General features: G+C 46.2%; 1 protein-coding gene across 2 annotated transcripts in view; it reads left to right on the forward strand.

Annotated features, from left to right (window-relative positions):
• CAPZB (capping actin protein of muscle Z-line subunit beta) overlaps positions 1–20,354 on the forward strand; it is a 230,209-nt gene that overhangs the window by 195,355 nt on the left and 14,500 nt on the right. For both annotated transcript variants that reach the window (XM_078642491.1, XM_078642492.1), the window contains exons 7-8: positions 17,114–17,179; positions 18,143–18,219. In XM_078642491.1, the coding sequence (XP_078498617.1) occupies positions 17,114–17,179; positions 18,143–18,219 (143 nt within the window). The remainder of the gene's footprint in view (positions 1–17,113; positions 17,180–18,142; positions 18,220–20,354) is intronic.

Here is a 20,354-nt window from a genome sequence, read left to right on the forward strand (position 1 = left end):
ACTGGGGGCATCCATGGCTTTCCTAGGGAACATTCCTTTAGAGGATATTTGCAGAGCAGCCACGTGGGTCACACCACATACCTTCACAAAACACTACTGTGTTGATGTGCATTCCAAGCAGCAAGCAGCTGTAGGACAGGCTGTTCTCAAGACACTTTTTCAGGTTTCTGCAGCTGGCACGGGCAACCGCCGCTGATGGAGGGACTGCTATGTATTCTATGCTAAGATATGAATTTAGCAGCCCACATGCCTCGAACTGAATATGCTACTTACCAGTATGCATCTGTTCTTGGCATGTAGGGCTGCTAACATTCATATCGCCCGCCCTCCTCCCCGGTGCCTGTCGCAGCTGCAGATGTACTATTGTATTTATTCATTAGCATGGACATCTTTTACACTTTTCACTCCATCTTCTGCCACAATGGCGAAAAACAATCTGGGGATGGAGCCGATGCCCATGCGCACTGTAGTCCAGGGGAGGAGCCACCTATCTCAGGATACTTCGAAGACTCTTCCAGGACAACAATGTGCAATCATCCGAGCCCAACACTAGGCGGCGATCTAATGCTAAGATATGAATGTTAGCAGCCCTACATGCCAAGAACAGATGCATACTGGTAAGTAGCATATTCAATCAATCTCCTAGAATTGATGGCCATCTTTCTAGCCCTAAAAGCTTTTGCGAAACACTTACGCAACAAAGCTGTGTTGATCCGGACGGACAACAAGGACAACCAAGTGGCGGACCTCTTAAGCAGGCACAGCCAACAGATGCACGAATGGGAAATTCACCCCAAAGTGCTCCAACCATTTTTCCGGAAGTGGGGACACCCGGAAATAGATCTTTGCCACAAGCGAAAACGCAAAATGCCAGTACTTTGCCGCCAGGTTCCCACATCCGCAGTCGCAAGGCAATGCGATATGGATGAACTGGTCAGGCAAATTTGCGTACGCTTTTCCCCCAGCTCCACTAATACCGCTGGTGGCACGCAAAATGCGCCAACATTCGCTGACGCTAATCCTAGTTGCTCCCACGTGGGCGAGACAACCATGGTACACGACGTTCCTAGAACTGTCAGGGGTGCCTCATCAAAAACTACAACTAACACCCAGTCTTCTAACGCAGAACCATGGTGAAATCCAACACCCAGATCCCCAACAGCTGAACCTAGCGATCTGGCTCCTGAAATCCTAGAATTTGGATACCTCAACTTGCCCCCAGACTGCATGAATATTATCAGAGGCAAGGAAACCCACTACCAGAGCATGCTATGCAGCAAAGTGGAAACGTTTCGTCATTTACTGTAATAACAATGACATTAACCCGCTTGATGCTTCCACTCAAAACATCATTTGCTACCTATTGCACCTCCAACGGTGCAATTTAGCTTTCTCGTCCATCAGAATACACCTAGCTGCGTTAGCAGCACATTTGCAAAACAGGCAACATCTTTCACTATTCAGGGTGCCAGCAATTAAAGCGTTTATGGAAGGAATTCCTCCAAGACACCCACCATCACCAGTCTGGAATCTAAACGTTGTTTTAACCAGACTAATAGGACCACCCTTTGAACCACTGCACTCATGCGAACTACAATTTTGCAGCGTGAATCTTTCTGGATTCACTATGCTGTGCATATTCCGCAATCTGGTGGTTGGGTCCGGAATTGTAGTCTTTTTTTCTCCCTTTTTTTTTTTTTGTCGTAGCCCAGGTGGGCGTCTACGTCCCACCATTTGGTGTACCTTCGGTGACGTCGGCGTGCTTCCGGCGGAAGCTACCACCCTTGGGCGCCATCTTCAGATTCTTTTTTCCACCGTTGGGTCTGGATCGTCTCGTGAAGCTCCAGAAGTTTTGGAGGAGAAAAGGAGGAAATACAGCAACTCTTCAACGGTAAAGACCTGAGAAGATCGGGAGAAGAGGACCATCAGAGAAGAGACGACGAAGAAAGGAAAGAACTTCGAGATCTTCGACGTCCTTGGAGGAATGCGCACACAGGGGGCCCCCTGAGCGGAGGGATGTACAAGACACCCTTTAAATTCTGGAAAAACTGCCACCACAAGTTCGCGCAGAAGGACCAGCACCCGGTCTGCAACCTCTGCCTGCCAATCGACCACGTGAGCAGAGACTGCATCGCCTGCTCCGTCTTCAAGCCGAAGACACTCCGAGTTCGAGAGAGACAGAGGACAGCTCACCACACGTTGCAGGGCAAGGGCCAGGCCCCGACGCTTTATGAACTGGGCCTCTCCACCGACGACGAGGACAACATCGCCGAAGGTCCAGATGACTTCACGGTCGCAGAGACCGATAAGAAAACGCCTGACAAGGTAGGAGAGTCTACGACCCCGAAAACCCCCACAGGGTCTCGAAAGCCAGAGGCAGACTCTCGAAAGTCAGTCCAGAGCCTCGAAAGGAGCACCGGCGCCGAAAACTTCGACGACCGAAGCTGCATCCTCCGAAAAAGAGCCCAGCGGATCCTTCGAGAAGGACTCCCGGAGGCCGAAGACCAGCGAAAAGCAAAGGTCATCGAAGCAAGCCCCCGAAAAAGGGCCTTCGACTTCGAAGGAAAAGGAGCCGAAGAAAGTGTCGCCGCCGCCGCCGAACAGAGCAACCGAAACGCTCGACGACGAGCAGGCCGCAGAGATGAAGAGAAAGAAAAGAAGGCTCGAGGCCGAAATGGAGAACATCCTTCAGAGAAAGAAGGACTTCGATGAAAAGATGAGAAGTTACAGGATCCCCTCGAAGCCGGCACCGGCCGTCGCTGAGGTACAGGAGCTCGAGGAGTTCGACGTCGAAGAGACGCCGAAAACTCCGGATCCCTCGAGCATGAAGAGGAAGAAGACCTCTACTACACAGAAGGGGATTACGGGGAGCAGCAGTCAAGCTACGGCTGAGGTTCCTTGACGGCCCAAGACCAGGAATGGCAGGACATCGAGGCCGAAAACCCGGAAGAGGCTGTGGAAACATACCCCTCGAGGCCTTCGCCACCGGATGACATTGGGGCATACAATGAAGTGGTCAGGAAGGCGGCTGCAGCTTATGGAGTTAAGCTGGAAGAGGAGAAGCCAAAAGCAGATTTCCTGCTGGAGACATTACTTCCCATACAGACAAGAAGCCAGTTCTTGCCCATGCTCAAGAGTATCACAGACCAGGGGAAGGAAGCCTTCAAGGACCCGGCTACATGCAGATCAGTAACGCCGAGGACGGAGAAGAAATACAAATTCTCCTCCCAGGACCCAGCTTGCATCAAGGGATCTGTCACAGCAGATTCAATAAGCGCTGCAACGGCCAGAAAAAGGGCAAACGTCCCAACATCTGGACCTCCACCTGACAAGGAAAGCAGGAGGATGGATCTAGCTGGCAGGAAAATTGAGAGGAATGCCGCAACGCACTGGCGGATGGCGAACTCCAACGCCCTCCTGAATAGACATCAATACCAGCATTGGGATGAGATGGGCCAATTGCTCAAGCACCTCCCGGAACAATACCGTGAGAGGGCATCACACCTTGTGGAAGAGGGGAAAAGCATCGCTAACTCGTGCCTAAAGACAGCCTTGGATGGGGCAGAAACATCCAGCAGACTGATTGCTATAGGCATCACAGAGAGAAGGCAAGCCTGGCTCAGGATCTCAGGCTTCAAGGCTGAGGTGCAGAACAATATCCTGAACACACCCTTCAACGGTGAAACACTGTTCGGAGCCCCAGTTGATGAGAAGCTCACCCAGCTGAAGAAGGACAACGAGACGGCAAGGTCCATGGGGGCCCTGCAATTCAGGGGGATGAGGAGGGGCACTCCTACACGGAGGCCGAACGGCAGAGGTGGAAGTCAGCGAGGAGATTCACACCAGAGTTTCCACCAGGGGCAACAGAGTGACAACCAAGGTCACCAGGGCCAGCAGAGGCAAAGCTGGAACTACCAGAGCAGGGGCCAGTCCTTTCGATCCAGAGGAAATGGACGGGGCCAGAGAAGGAGAGGCGGTGAACAACCCCCCTCTAAATGACTTCACACGGAAAAAGGTGCTCTCCCACTCGAACTCTCCGGGGGAGGAGCACGGGATAACAAAGAGGAGAGGGATACACCGACAAGACACAAAGGAACATGTGACGCCAGTAGGAGGAAGATTGAGATTTGTTTCTCCAGGAGTGGAGAAAAATAACAGACAAGTGGATAATCAACATTATGCAGTTCGGATACTGCATAGAGTTGGAAAAGAGACCACCAAACAGAAAGCCAAAGAAAAGAGAGCACTCTGGAAGAGAGCTGCGATTACTGCAAGAGGAAGCTCAAGAACTCCTCCTCAAAGCAGCCATCGAACGGGTTCCTTTTAAAGAACGGAACAAGGGAGTGTACTCAAACTACTTCCTGGTGCCAAAAGTGGACGAAAGTCTAAGACCCATCCTGGACCTACGGTTCCTAATCAAATGCGTAAAAACTCAAAAATTCAAAATGACGTCCCTACAAGAGGTCATCCCACAGATAAAGGCCGGGGACTTCTTGTCCACCATAGACCTCAAAGATGCGTACCTGCACATCCCCATGAACAGGCAGCACAAGCTAAGATTCACAGTGAACAAGGACCACTACCAATTCACGACCCTGGCATTCGGCCTAAAGTCCGCACCAAGGGTGTTCACCAAATGCCTCGCGGCAGTGGCCGCACATCTAAGAAGAAAGGGGATACACATGTACCCCTACCTCGACGACTGGATCGTAAAGGCAAGCTCTTACAGGACATGCAAAGATCATGCAGAACAGATGACAAGAACACTAGCAGGCCTGGGTTTCTCCATACACTGGGGAAAATGCTCGATGGAACCAGAGCAAGTGAAAATCTTCCTGGGAGCTCAGATCGACACCGTCCAATGCAGGTTGTTACCCAACGAAAGGAGAACACTCCGCCTACTGAGAAAGAAACGCCACTACCAGAAGGGGCGAGCTCTGACAGTGAGGACTGTGAGCAAGATCTTGGGAATGATGGCATCATGCATACACCTGGTCCCCAATGTACGCCTACAAATGAGACCACTCCAAGAGTGGCTGCAACAGCAATGGTCACAAGCTACAGGAATTTGGGAGGATCTAGTGGTTGTAACGCACAGGGTGCAGGAAGAAATAAGGTGGTGGACCAAGGAAAGAATAACAGTAGGGAAACCTCTAACACCACCGGATCCAACAGTGACCATCACCACAGACACATCCCAGAAGGGATGGGGCGCACACATGAACAGACTCAAAGTGAGGGGTCTGTGGAGCCCTACAGATGCAGTCAGACATATCAATTACCTGGAATTGAAAACAGTGTTGCTAGCCCTCAAGGCTTTTCAGAAACACCTGTACAACCAGAAGGTGCTAATACAAACAGACAACACCACAACGATGTTTTACATAAACAAACAGGGGGGAACTCAATCATTCCCTCTGTCAAGCTTGGCACAGGAAATCTGGAAATGGGCTATACCACTAAAAATAGACCTGCTAGCCATACACCTGCCAGGGAAGGACAATGTAGAAGCGGATTGGCTCAGCAGGCAGACTTCAGCGTCCCACGAGTGGGAACACAATATTCAGGAAACAGAGAGACTATTCAGGAGATGGGGCACACCAACAATAGACCTGTTTGCAACACGCCGGAATGCAAAATGCCAATACTTTGCATCCAGGCAACCAGAGGCACTATCACAGGGGAATGCCCTATGGATAAGCTGGTCAAAAACATTTGCCTACGCTTTTCCCCCGATACCACTGATCCCCAGGGTTCTCAACAAATGCATGACGAGCAACATGACGCTCATCCTGTTGGTACCACAATGGGCCAGACAGACCTGGTACTCTCAGATAATGGACATGGCGCAGGGCCCCCCCACAAGTTCTCAAAGAAGAGACCTACTCTCCATGGAAAACGGAGAAGTTCTACACCCAGAGCCGGAGAGCCTCAACCTCTCAGCCTGGCTCCTGAGGACTTAGAGTTCGCACACCTAAAACTACGGGTGCTGCGAGAGGCAAGAAGGCCCAGCACACGCAAGTGCTATGGGGAGAAATGGAAAGGATTCACTCAATGGTGTTGCAAGAAAAAAACTCCATAGGAAAATGACCAGGGAATCCACGGTGCTAAGGTACCTCACGCACCTAATTAATGCTAAGCTAAGCTCATCTTCGCTGAGGGTGCACCTGGCAGCGATTGTGGCATACACAAGAGGAGAAACAGGGAGAAGCTTCTTTACATCCCAAGTCGTAAAAAGATTCCTAGAAGGGGCTAAAAGAATAGCGCCACCAAAGAGAATGCCGCCACCGGCCTGGAACCTAAATGTGGTACTGACGGAGCTCATGAAAGCACCTTTCGAACCCATCCACAAAGCATCACTGCAAATGCTAACGATGAAGACGGCCTTTCTGGTAGCAATCACCTCGCTACGAAGGGTGAGCGAACTGCAGGCACTCACACTGCAGGAACCCTACATCCAGATACACAGTGACAGGGTCGTGATGAGAACAGACCCACACTTAATGCCAAAGGTGGTGTCAAGGTTCCACATGAATCCGAGTATTCAGATTCCTAGCTTCTTCCAAAACCCCACTACAAGCGCTGAGAGGTCGCTCCACACCCTAGACGCAAGAAGGGCTGTGATGCACTACATTGAAAGGACGAAGGAACACAGGAAAACAAAACAGTTCTTCGTATCCTTTGCAAACATTTACATGGGCAAACCAGTGACTAAAAACACCATAGCTCGATGGATCGCACAGACAATACAATTCTGCCACAAACAAGCTGGCCAGGATCTAACAGGAGGGGCACAGGCCCACTCCACCAGGAAGAAAGGAGCAACAATTGCCTTTCTGGCCAACACACCAATTCAGGACATATGCCTGGCGGCAACATGGGCTTCAGTGCACACGTTCACTAAGCACTATTGCGTGGATGTACAAATGAACAAAGAAGCACAAGTAGGACAAAAGGTGCTTCAACATATATTCAACAACCAACGCTCATCTTCCACCCAACCGCCACAAAAGTAACGAAAACCGCTACAAAATCTATGCACAGCATAGTGAATCCAGAAAGATTCACGCTGCAAAACGAATAGTTTCTTACCTGTCGGTGTAGTTTTTCAGCTTGAAGATCTTTCTGGATTCACTAGCGAACCCTCCCGCCTTCGCCAGAAAGATGAGGCTGGAGAAGAAGGTGGAAACACATAGAAAAGAAAGCAAGTTGTAGCTTACAAGATACGTGAAAAGAATTGCGTTGAAAAAACGATTAACAAACATAGCCATGGATTCACTGCAAAGACAAACAAGGAAAAAGAGACAGAAAAAAAGAATCCGAAGATGGCGCCCAAGGGTGGTAGCTTCCGCCGGAAGCACGCCGACGTCACCGAAGGTACACCAAATGGTGGGACGTCGGGACGTCGACGCCCACCTGGGCTAAGACAAAAAAAAAAAGAGAGAGGAAAAAAGACTACGATTCCGGACCCAACCACCAGATTGCGGAATATGCACAGCATAGTGAATCCAGAAAGATCTTCAAGCTGCAAAACGACACCGACAGGTAAGAAACTATTAGTTTCTTACTTGGAAAGTGGCTTTCCTTATTGCCATTACTTCGCTTCGAAGAGTTAGTGAGCTGCAAGCCCTAACTATTCAAGAGCCATTCATTCAGGTACATGCAAATAGAGTAGTTCTTAGAACAAACCCGAAGTTCATGCCAAAGGTGGTATCCCATTTCCATTTAAACCAAACTATTAAACTGCCAGTGTTCTTTCAGAACCCACAAACAGTAGCTGAAAGGGCCTTGCATACCCTTGATGTCAAAAGAGCTCTGCTATATTACATAGACAGAACCAAAACATTTCGCAAGACAAAACAATTGTTTGTTGCCTTCTCACCACAACACAAGGGTAACCCTATCTCAAAATCAGGCATAGCCAGATGGATAGTTAAGTGCATACAAATATGTTATATAAAGGCAAAATGCACCTTAACAGTCCCCCATAGAGCGCATTCCACACGTAAGCTAGGGGCATCCATGGCTTTCCTAGGAAATATTCCTTTACACGAAATTTGCAGAGCAGCCACATGGTCAACCACACATACATTTACAAAACACTATTGTGTAGATGTACATTCAAAACAGCAAGCTGCTGTAGGACAGGCTGTTCTCAAAACTCTTTTCCAGACTGCTGCAGCTAACACAGGTAGCCACCGCTAAGGGAGATACTGCTATACATTCTATGCACAGATATGAATTCAGCAGCCCACATGCCTCGAGCGGAATATGCTACTTACCAGTATGCATCTGTTCTTGGCATGTAGGGTTGCTGATAATCATATCGCTCACCCGCCTCCCCGGTGCCTGTCGCAGCTGCAGCATTCACTCTTTGCATGAACATCTCTTACTGTACTATACTCCATCTCTGCCACAATGGCGAAAAACAATCTGGGGATGGAGAGGATGCCCATGCGCACTGTAGTCCAGGGGAGGAGTCACCTAGCTCGTGATACTTCCAAGACTCTTCCAGGACAACAATGTGCAATCATCCGGACCCAACACTAGGTGGCGATCTATGCACAGATATGAATATCAGCAGCCCTACATGCCAAGAACAGATGCATACTGGTAAGTAGCATATTCCTTACCTGCAGTCTGCCTAGTTAGTGTAAGTGGACATTGATAAGAACAGGTCACAGCGATGGAAGTTGCCTTCTCTCAAAAGCATCTGATGGTGAAGCCAGAACCCCTTAAGGTTTTTGCATAGCAATGCACTTTTCCCCTTCATTGACACCAGATTCGCAATGTGATTTTTGAAGAGCACCCACTAGCACAGCACCTGTGTTCATCTTCAAGAATGAGCTGTGCCTCAACTTCCACTAATGTGGACATTTGCGTCAAATGTATATGGTAGGCGGTGCAGACTCCGCATGAGTCTCAGATTGTGACACCCGCTGCACCCCCATACATTGACGGAAATTGAATTCTGCTAAGGGAGGAAGTAAAAACGTGCATTAAGTGGCTAGATGACAGAAATATTATTTTGTGTAACAGTTCTGTGTGTTTACTAGGAAAAGATTATTTCCGCAAATCTGTCAGTTACTGTTTGCATAGGCTCGTTATTTGGTTTATCATTCAGGTGGTACGTTGAGTTTATAGCAAGGAATGAATGCTCTTCAGCCTTCTTCAAGAATGCAGATGAAAATAGTGCTTTCCGAGAAATCATAAGCCTAGGAGGTTTGTTTGAAGTTCCATTAAAAAACCATAGGTGCGATCAAAAAATCATTGTTAGCGGGTGTAGTTAACGATGGGGATCAGTAATTCCTGGAAGTGCGAATACCCTGATATTCAGACAGTGGCCGAGAGTGTCCCCTGAGAACTGGGGATTTACTATGAGAATTAGTGTGCCCACGTTGGATTCGCCAGGTGATTCTTCATTCCATCTTTAGATTGCCAAAATATTGGAGTTTTGGGGACTTGAGAAATGCAGCATTTTTTAACTGTTTCTAAACCCAATTTAGTCAGTAATGTGGAAAAAGTTGCAGAAATTCTGTCCACATGGTTTGTTGTATTACTTTACTGAAGTCTAAAAGTCCAGTAAAAACTTTTGTACAGTTCTGGATGCCAGTGAAACGATTAAGCATGCGCTGCAACTGAAGGCAAATATGTAACTCCAGTATATTGTACATTTTCTTACTGTTCTAAAAAAATAAAATGGGACAACTTATCATTGATCAATTCATTGGAAGATCTTGTGTGCCCACACGGCTCATAAGATACTGATTGACTTTTTCGTTGACAAATCATTCTTTGGAACTTTTATTTCTTAATCCCTTTGGATTAATTAATTTTGGATGAAGCCGATTGGAGTCGTATGATAAATGTCAAATTAACTGATAGTGACATTTTATCTACGCTACGGACTGTCTCTCAGTAAACACCGTATTTTTAAAAAAAAGTTACCATCAGGTTATACAATGTTAACATAAAACAACTTGCAAATGCCAATTATTCCAATTTAATAGTGGGAGGTGGACGTGGTTTTGCACCAGTAATATTAGCCCCTGTAAGCCAAATCTATGTACACTGTGCGTGAACATCTTTGAGAATCAGGCTGAGAATATTTATCAACTTAATCAGGATACCTGAGGTTGAGACCTGATGTACAAGATTGTAGCTTTTCCATTTAGTGTAGAAGCATTCTTCGACATGAAAGGTTTGTTTGTGTGTTGAAGTGTAATACTAGAGTCTAAATGTAAAGTGAAATTTGGGGAATTGGTTCCAAAGGCAAAAATTCTATATAACTTTCACCAAAGCAAGCAATGCACCTGGAAAATGGATCTCATTAGTTGAATTCTGTTTACTGGTAAACTTCACTGGTACTGTACAGTGCTAAGCACAAGTCTAGACGTTTTGCAGATATTACTGCTTAAATAGACTGCAAATGGGTAGCCATTGTTCACGCTTATGGGTAAAAGCTGGGCATTTATGGTCTTCGGGATGGGTGGAATTTTAAAGAAGCCGGTGTCCGTACCATTTTTATGGGCTCAGCCAGAACCTCCGCATGACCAATGCCCTTCAAAAGAAATAGAGAATGGAACTTAAGTCGAAGCGTGCTAACATTGCTTGCCGAAAGCCTGCTTGAAGAAATACAAAGTTGTCTGGTTTTTATATAGCTTTTCACACTAGCAGTTTACACTGCTTTTAAATGCTGCAAGTTTGTGCAGCGAGAGGAACTGGGAGCATCCTCCACCCTCTTATTTGCTTGAACTCCACAAACTAACTAACTGCCACCCCCCCCCCCCCCCCCAGATCACCCCCATCCCCCCCCCCTCCCCCCCCCCCCCCCCCCATTAGAGAAAATTCTGCAGCACATTCTTAACTCGCACTGGCTTACCATCCACTCGTGCATATTGCTCTGAAGCGACTGCAAGACTACTACAGAGCTCTTAGAAGCACTGAAATAAATACGCTGGAACCTGATAGATAGCAAGGAACCGGCACGTGGTTATTAAGCAGGGTTTAAGAACGTCTACCACAAAACATACCCTAAAGCATGCAAAGCAGGTAGATCTAAAATTGGGGCTCTACTGCTGCTTCGTGGTCTAAAAGCTGCATTTAACTTGGTTTAGAAGCTGGTGCTGTGGTTGAAATTATTGAACAAAGCTTCTTAGAATTCTTTTTATTTGTCAACAAATTGCTCTTTTTAAAAAAATGTTTTCATTCCCTGGTGTTTTTCATTTTACTTGCTGTCACCCTCAACCTATCAAGGTTTGCCTCTGACCTTTTCTTGCACTTTCTAGATTAACACAGTAAAGAACATTCAAAGCAGCTGGGATTTGTACTTTTGGGACAGCTATTTATGAGTAAATGTTACTTATCACATTCGTGCAACCTAGCTTAAGTCAAGAGCAAACTGTAGATCCTTTATCGTACTACTTGTCAGCTGAAAATCCGCACTTGGAGCCAATTCAGTTACCAATGCCTACTTCCAAAGATGGCCTCTTTATAAGCCGCAAATCTAAACGGTCAAGACCGAATGCCAAAATGTTAACCATCTAATGTGTAAAGCTGATGAGAATTTTCATACTACTTTCTTAAAAGACTGAGGTGTGGATATGTGAGGTGGCAACCTGAGCAGCTACTAGCTCTCCAGCACTCCCAAAAACATTGATTTACAAACACAGCAATATATAAATGTTTGACATCTCTCCACTGGGAACCTGGTGGTGTATACTTGAATGATTTGCAACAGGCCTGTGACCGTTACCTGAACAAGCTTGGGCAACTATCTTGTATATTTGGACCGGTAAAAAATGTGGGTTTATGAAACTGTTGAATAGCCCTTCCGTTATTCTTCTTTTTTTGTCTATCAATCTCAATCATGGCAGCAATATGTAAGCACGCCTTGCTCCATACTTCTCTAAACAGCTGTGTGCTGAATCTTAGTTTCATACAACTCTGTTTAGAGTCAGACCCTTATTTGTGCACCCGAAGCATGGCAGCGACACAGGGACATAAACTGACAGCTTTGTGCAATAGCAGCAGTATTCGGTGTTAGGACTTAAAAAAAAATAACATTTGTTTCACTCGGCAGAGTTTGCCTGTCCATTGGTCTTTTGTTCACTCTGACAAAGTTACATGCTGAAGCATTGTTTCACTAGACGATGGTTCCACCACCTGAATCTCCTCTTGAAGCACCTAAACCAGTTAGTAAATGGAACCACGTCCGCAACAAGGTCAAATGGTAGACTGAGGCCAATGGAAAAACTTATGAAGGACACTAAGTTGGCAAGCATAGGTTTTTTTTTTAATTAAGATTCAAAACCTTGGGGCCTGGCAAGTTAATGTCGGTAAAGAACAGAGCATCGGTGACCGCCAAACTGAAGGCGACTCTAGTTTGCAATGATAACTCAAAACTAATTAGAAAGTTTGTTACGGACCTAAAAAGCATCCTAGAACCATACTAATCATAGATTGAGTGCTGTAAAAATGCAATTTTTCAGCTATAAATGTTGATGGATGTTGAGGGAAGTCTATAGTCGCTGGATCTTAGTTATTGACTGCAGTTTTTAGCATTTATTAGCACAATATGGGCAAAGGTCAATAGAAATACATGTTCCAAAACTCGTACAGTCAAAGCACTTCCATATGTTAATTTCACTCTATAAAAATGACAACCTGATTTATTTTCCTGATTTCACCCACATACAGATGGACTAGAGCTTCCGGTTCCCGGTTTTTACAGGCACCAGCGCTGCTCTTCTCTAATCATGCTTAGCTGATTAGTATCTTTTGTCGACAGAGTTGATAGGGACAATGCTTTCCCCTGGGTGTCTGGCTCTCCCCTCCTGTAATGCCAAATGCCTTCTGCAGTGTTATTCACATACCTTCTGTGAGACTTCAAAGCTGGGGGGTTCCTCTTTTGCCAGATCACCCTAGAGGCCCAATACCCAATGATGATGCTAGCCACGAAATGAACTCCAGCAGAGATAAGCATACCGCTTTTCAGTCAAACATGTGGATGAGGTTCTTGAATGGAGTCCTCCATATACTTCCTATGCATTTTTCTGTGTCATGGTTCCCTTTCCTTGATTATGTACATCCCCTTTTGGCCTGCACCACCATAATTGTTGCTGGGACTTTCTGCATCCGGTTTCGTTTCTACTCTGGGCCTCGGGGGAGCCTATCTGACCTAGTTCATGAGTTGTTTGGTATTGGACCTTCTTGAGTATTTATTTATTTATTTATTTATTCAAAGTTTTGTATAGCGCGAACAAGATACTTACAGATATCAGAGCGCTTCACAAAGACAGGGTAGGGGCAGTAGGAATGAACAGAGAAAATGGGAGCAATATAATAGTCATTATTTCTGTCTGGCCATTTATTGGTTGCTTATGCAGCTTACTGCAGCTGTTTTAACCGGTTCCTACTCTTTAAGTGCTTTGCCTTTCTCCATTGGAACAAAGTGTTGTACAGTGGGAGGTAATAGTCCACTTATTATTCCCCGTTGTTAAGCAAGACCTGACTTGCTGTGTGAGTTTTACATTAAGTCTTTGTGTGGGAAGTCTTTACTCTCCTTTCCTCCTTATGCATTAGTAAAAAAAAAAAAAAGCATGGAGTTGATCCAAATTAGAATTTATAATAAGGGCCGTTTTGTCAGCATGTGCGTGCACTGGATTACTGTGCAGGGTTATTTTGTTTTTTGTTACTGGTCTCTTTTTGCAGCAAGGATAAATCAAGTTTGTAGGTAGTCTTCGTGCTGGTCTTCGCTCTCTCCACAGCCTCTCCTCTTGATATATTGCTTTGGTATTGATTGAAGAGGTAAGGAATCTGGAGGTAGAAGTATATGTCACAAGAATTGGGTACCCTCTGTAACAATGTTTCTGGTGGAAACTTGTTACTGAGTAATCCACGGCCTCCTCCTTAGAAGTTATGTTATGTTATTTTTATTTGTACCGCGCACAGCTGCCCCAGCAAAGGGGCGTCCTGGCGCTTTGAGAAGGTAAACACAACACAGCATTAAAAGCGGGCAGAAAGGAGAAGAGACACAACAGATGAGCTAAACAAATAAAAAGGTCTTGATAGCCCGTCTAAACTGAAGGAGCTCATCGATGGCCCGGATTTGTGGAGGGAGAGAATTCCACCAGCTCGCTGCCAGGACTCGAAAGGAGCGGCCACCAATTCTGCTCAACTTAAAACGCGGGACCACTGCTAAGTTCTGGCCTAGCGATCTAAGAGTGCGAGAGGGGACATAGGGTATCAGCAGTTTCTCCAAGATTTGTGGGGAAGTACCCTTGAGGATTTTAAATGCAAGGCAGAGAACCTTGAATCTAATCCTCTGCTGCACAGGGAGCCAGTGGAGAGAGCGCAGGGCATTGGACACCGAGCACCGCCTAGGCAGACCTGTCACCAGTCGGGCCGCAGCGTTTTGAACCCGCTGGAGCCGCAGAAATTCTGACTGGTTAACCCCCGCTAATAGGGAGCTGGCATAGTCCAGCCTGGAAAGCACTGATGCTTGGACCACCAGCTGTCTTGTGGGTGCATCAAAGAATTTGAGGATGGGTCGAAGTCCTCTGATGATGCCATAGCAAGAAGCCGCCACCTTCTTGGTATGACAGATGAAACTCAGAGAAGGATCAAGCCACACCCCCAGGTTTTTTATCTCTGCCGCTGGGAGGGGAGTCACACCCAACTCCGAAGGCCACCATTTGCCACCCCACAAAGCCACCTGTTTACCAACCACCATAATCTCTGTCTTCTTGGTGTTTAACTGGAGACAGTTGGAATTCATCCAGTTAGCCACTTCCCGCAGACCATCACAGAACCTGGGAGCCTCCAGGTCTGAGTCCCCACTCAGTGTGACCGCCAGCTGCGTGTCATCTGCGTAAGAGACCATGATCAGGCCCCACCGCTTGACGATCGCAGCCAACGGTCTCACATACAGATTGAAAAGGGTGGGACTCAGTGATGACCCCTGTGGGACTCCCTGGTCTAACGGGTAGGATGACGACTTACCGGGCGGGATCGCCACCTGGAATGACCTATCCGTAAGGAAGGATCGAAACCAGTGCAAGGCGGAGCCAGAAACGCCCACCTCCTCAAGACGCCGAATCAGAATCCCGTGCGAGACCGTGTAGAAGTATTGTGTGTATAAGGTCCCCAGTTAGTTTAGTGCTCTGATTTCTGTCACTTGAGTCAATCTCATCATCACCTTTAAGGGAGTGGAAAAAAAAATGGCATCAGAGCATCGAGATTTGCTCCTTCATAGTCTCAATGTCCTCACATCTGGGCTGATACTGGTGTTGTGTTAGATTAGCAGGAACTAATAGAGCGCACAGTCACCAACAGGTTTCATGGCGCTAATCTTGAAAAGTGATGCGGCGCAATGGACTATGCGTAGGCTTGCTCAAACAACCAGGTCTTAAACGCCTTTCTGTACCCCAACAGGTTGTCACGAATCCGGATTGCTAGTGGTAAGGAGTTCCAGAATTTAGGGGCAAGGTAGGAGAACATACACTCTCCCTGACGTTTGAGTTTAATGGCAGGGGTAGTAGGTAGTTGAAGATGAGCTGACCATAGGTTGCGAAGTGGAACGTGCTGTACAATCATGCAGCTGATGAATTTGGGGCTCCTACAGTGTAATGCCTTAACCACTTCGGCGCTCAGACGACGCTCGTAAGCTCATGACGAGCTGAGCTCGTCATGTAACGCGGCTTTTAAAAAAAACGCAGCGCACAGCGGGAAAACCGCTATCGCGCATGCGGTTAAAGACTCAGCACCCTGTCTTGAAAGCTGCACGTTGGGCCATAGGCAGCCAGTGAAGTTTGGATAGCCATGGTCTGGCAGAAAGCCATTTAGGTTGTTTATAGATTAATCTTACAGTCTGGTTCTGTACTAATTGTAGGCGTTTGAGTAGAAACAAAGGCAGGCCAACGTAAATGGAATTTGAGAAGTCGAGACGTGAGAGAACCAGTGCTATCACAACCTGTATGAGGGCTGAGTGGGTCAGTAAATGGGCAATCTTTCTGATTTTACGCAATTGGAGAACACAAGTGGAGACCACTGCCCCCACTTGTCCTCTGAGCGAGAGATCTGCATTTATAGTGACCCCCAGGCTTTTCACGGAGGGAGAAGGGGGTGGTCCTAATTCTGTTGGCCAATAGTGTGGGCTCCAGAAGATCTCACTCTTCCCAGGCAGCACTAATTCCTTCTTGCCCGGGTTGAGTTTAAGATGGTAGAGGTCCATACAGCGCTGAATGTGAAGCATAGTGGCCTGGAATTCAAAGACAGCGTCCGGGGAATCCAAGGACAGCGTCCGGGGAATCCAAGGTAAAGACTAGCTGGAGATCGTCCACATAATTGAAGATCATTATCTTTCTATTTTTTAGTGAGTGAATGAGAGGCCTAAGATAGAGATTAAATAAGTGTGGGGACAGGGACGAACCCTGTGGCACCCCACATGTGATGGCGAGCTTAGGGGCAGTAAAAGGGCCAAGTCGCGCTGCTTGTGTTCTGCCTTCAAGGAAAGACTTAATCCAGTTGTAAGTGGAGCCCTGTATGCTGGCTTGTTCAACACGGTCCATCAACATTTTTATGATCGACTGTCGAACGTGGCCGTGTTGGGGCCTCGCTTGTCAGAAAAGGAGAACTATTTCAACTGTGTGGGTTCAGTTTGGTACCTGGGGAGAATCTAGAGTTAAGGATTTTGCAGGTAGAGTATCTACCAGACTAACCAATGGTAAGTAACTTAGTCTTTATTTGCAGAGATATTTTGACAGTAGATATGAGCCGCTTTTTGCATTCTGTTGTCACATGCTACTCCCGTCCACCTATATAACCTGGATATGTATTCTTATTTCACTGTAAAGCATCAATTTTCTTTGTGTCGCTCCCTTATAGTCCTTGGTAATGTTTGCATACTTGAAGCCTGCTATGGAACTTGTCAATATTCTTCATGGACACCAGGTATTTATTGTGTGGAATCGGATTCTGGACCACTTTATGACTGTACGACTTTGTGTACCCTCTAGAAGTTTGTGGTTATTCTGTCATCGTATAGTCAAATATAATTAAATCCTGGTTCAAAGCTGGGCACGCTAATTATTTTGGGCTTTGTGATCAACAGATGGAGAAGGATGAAACTGTAAGCGATTCCTCCCCACACATCGCCAACATTGGACGACTCGTGGAGGTGAGTAATGAGGCTTGGTTCTCCTACGTGGTAGCTGGATTCATTTTCATTTGGCAAGGAGAATATGCATTTCCTATCATAGTATTAGTGAGGCAGGTCCTGACTTTAGTTGAAGCCCTAATTTTCCGATGCTAGTAGATGCGCTGGTTCATAGTCTGCATATGGCATTTATTGTATGAAGTCGGGTTTGCGTCTGCTCTTAAGTACTTTATTGGGTACTAGTGGATGGCAAGGCGTAAAAGTTAGCTGATGCTAAAGGGATCTCTGCCATGTCAGTCTCTATTTGATTTCTTGTGCAGGTCCGAAATCGGGTTCGTATTTCATTGTGTTTTGTTTCTTTTACGATTGACCGTAGTCATTGTGGTTTTTATGACATTCAGGCAAGCTTCAAGCTATACCGTAGATAAACCAATGGGAAGTGTGGTGAACGTGAAGCAGTGGGTCATGGGGAAGGTGGTGGTGAATGGAGGGAACGTGTTGTAGGACTGTGGTAATCTGGCATATAGTCTTTAGTGGGATGGGAGGGGTAGATGAGTACCCTATAGTAACACTGTCTCTTAATTCAGACTGACTGAAAGCTTGTGCTGACCTCCAGTGAATAAACACCACCAGTGTGCTTTTTGCACCATGAAATAAACAGCAATGATACATTAGATGGGGAATATGTGCTAATCAACCTACATTGCTTACATCATGATAGAGAAGAGTGGCTGAAATCCGAGATGCATTCTGTCACCACTATGGGTCCTACGTTGTAGGGGGCACTTAAATGTGTTTGTGTAATAGTTAAATAGATGGTCAACTAGTGCCTGCAATGTGTGCACTTTTCTGCTTTTACTGTGCTAAAATAGGTGGAGATGGTCACCGGCTCTTCCACAAGTGCACTGCTTGTACAGGGTAGTAGCCTGGGAGGTTATTCAGCACTGGAGTCTTAGACTTGTATTTTTTCTTCCTCTGTTGCAGGATATGGAGAATAAGATCAGGAGCACACTGAATGAGATCTACTTTGGGAAAACCAAGGACATAGTGAATGGACTTAGGTAAATCTCCTTTCTTGCCCACATTTTCTTGGATTCAGAAAGCGTAATTATCCATGTTCTGCACACAGGCTGACGCATCACCTTCATTTTGCCCTTCCTCTTATACCATTCTGAACATTTCACTTGTCTTCTCTGCTCTTTCCTCCATTGGCCATCTGGTTTATTGTCTTCTACTAGATTCCTGCTCTCTCTGATTTACTTAAGCTGTGGGTAAAGCTAGCCCATGACATTTTCAACATCACCTCCTAGACAGCCCAGTTATGTAGTTATAATGGACTGGTTGGGTCTTTTCCTTGTTGTCTAATAATGACATCCATGTGCGCTGGCAACAAGGCTTGACCTTCCCCACAGAAGATCTTTTGGGCTTCACCTGTCACTCTAGTGCCCCACTTGTTAATAGGCGTGACATTCTCCAGCCTAATGACCTTCTACCTTCTTTCTCACACTCAGGCTGCTGCCACGAATTATGAAAAGATCAATACTCTACTTCTGGTTTCCTCCATCCAATGCCATTTCACAGCAGTTAATGAGTGACCTCCTTGACTACCCCCTCCCCCCACCCCAACCCCCGACTTCTTCACCCATTGACTGACCCCCTCACACAGATTCTGGTGCATGTATTTGCCATTTTCCAATGCTTGATTATACCTTTGGTGCACCTTTTGTGCTGACTCGTGCCTATGCTTCTCCCACAGCTAGTTCACGCTGTTGTCAATTTAGGCTGGGTCATGCTTGTGCTATCCTTTCTAAATAGCCACAGGCCTCCGGTCCTAGATCATTGCATAGCTATGGCAGAGAAAACTGTTGTCTTAGCTGAAGACGCCTGAGCGCCTAAAGTTAGCTCAAACTAAACCCCACAGAAAAGTTAGTCCCCATATTTAATATCCTCTCTTACGTTCTTATGGATCCAGGTTCCATTGGTCAAGATCCACTCTAGAAAAATAAAGAAATTGAGATTTGAATTTATGTAGGTGCTTTGGAATAATTGCAACCACACTTTTATCTGTGGAAGCAAAGGCAGTATGTTCCAACTATTGTTTGTTCCCTGAATTTGCCCCTTCAAGTAGTCGCATGAGTGAATAATTTCCGGTTTTTAGCCTGGTATCCCCTGGTAGAAATGTGAAATTCTTGGTTTTTGAAAACCTATTCTTAAAACTTCTTTGGGAGCTCAATGCAGGGAGTGGGCTGAAGCCCCAGCTGCTGAGTTCCCTGCCCACAAATAGTAAAGATCCTGGCCCCAATAGTCCTTTACCCCAATAACTATGGACTCACCCATTTATAGCCAATATTACTGTTTTAGGGTGACAATAAACTGAATGTTCAGGTTACGGTAACCACGTGCTGTTGAATTATATGCACACATTGCAGTTTAAGTTCTTGAAAACCAGTTACTCCCCAGCATGGCTCTGTGTTTTTTAATGGGGCACACAATGATAGCGAGTCAGTACCAACTATGATGTCTTCTGGGGTTACCATACTTTAAGAACCCATATTTTCATGGGGCTCGGTTGGTTGCACTTCATGGTGGAAGAAAAATGTCTGCTTTGCTTTTCATTCAAAGCGTTCTTCCAATTACAGACAAACATATCGTCCTTATTTTGGGTCCAGTTATTGTTCGTTTCAGTAGCAGAGTCCAAGTACAGAGCAGTTTGGAACTCTAGAAGGTTCATCTGACTGAATATGGTCCCAACAGAAGACCAGTTTGCAAGGCGACAGCCAGCAACACATGGAGGACGGGGTGGGGTGTTTCACTTGAGCAGCTGAAAACTACACTACTTAAAGAATAGGAGTTAGGTAGGCTCCCCTTTTCCTAAAATTGTAGACTGGTTATGGGAAAGGGCCACCTAAACTTAAAGCATTCAGACTGTTTTCAACTACCTTAAGACATAGGCAGCCTGCAGTACCAGGGAAATCGGGTAGTCCATCCCTCTACATGTGTACAGGTACAAAGGTCTGTGGGGGGGACAGCTGTTTGCATGATTCAGTCCTCTATCTGTGCATGGTGTTCCTTCTACTGTAGCGCTACAAACAACAAAACCCCTTGAACTGAAGATAAAAGAATGAAGCATCTTAGCTGATCAGGGTCTCCTCTTGGAAGATTATGCCCTCCCGTGGCAGGAAATTGACCACCACTG

Source organism: Lissotriton helveticus, chromosome 5_1, assembly GCF_964261635.1.
Source record: "Lissotriton helveticus chromosome 5_1, aLisHel1.1, whole genome shotgun sequence".
NCBI lineage: Eukaryota > Metazoa > Chordata > Amphibia > Caudata > Salamandridae > Lissotriton > Lissotriton helveticus.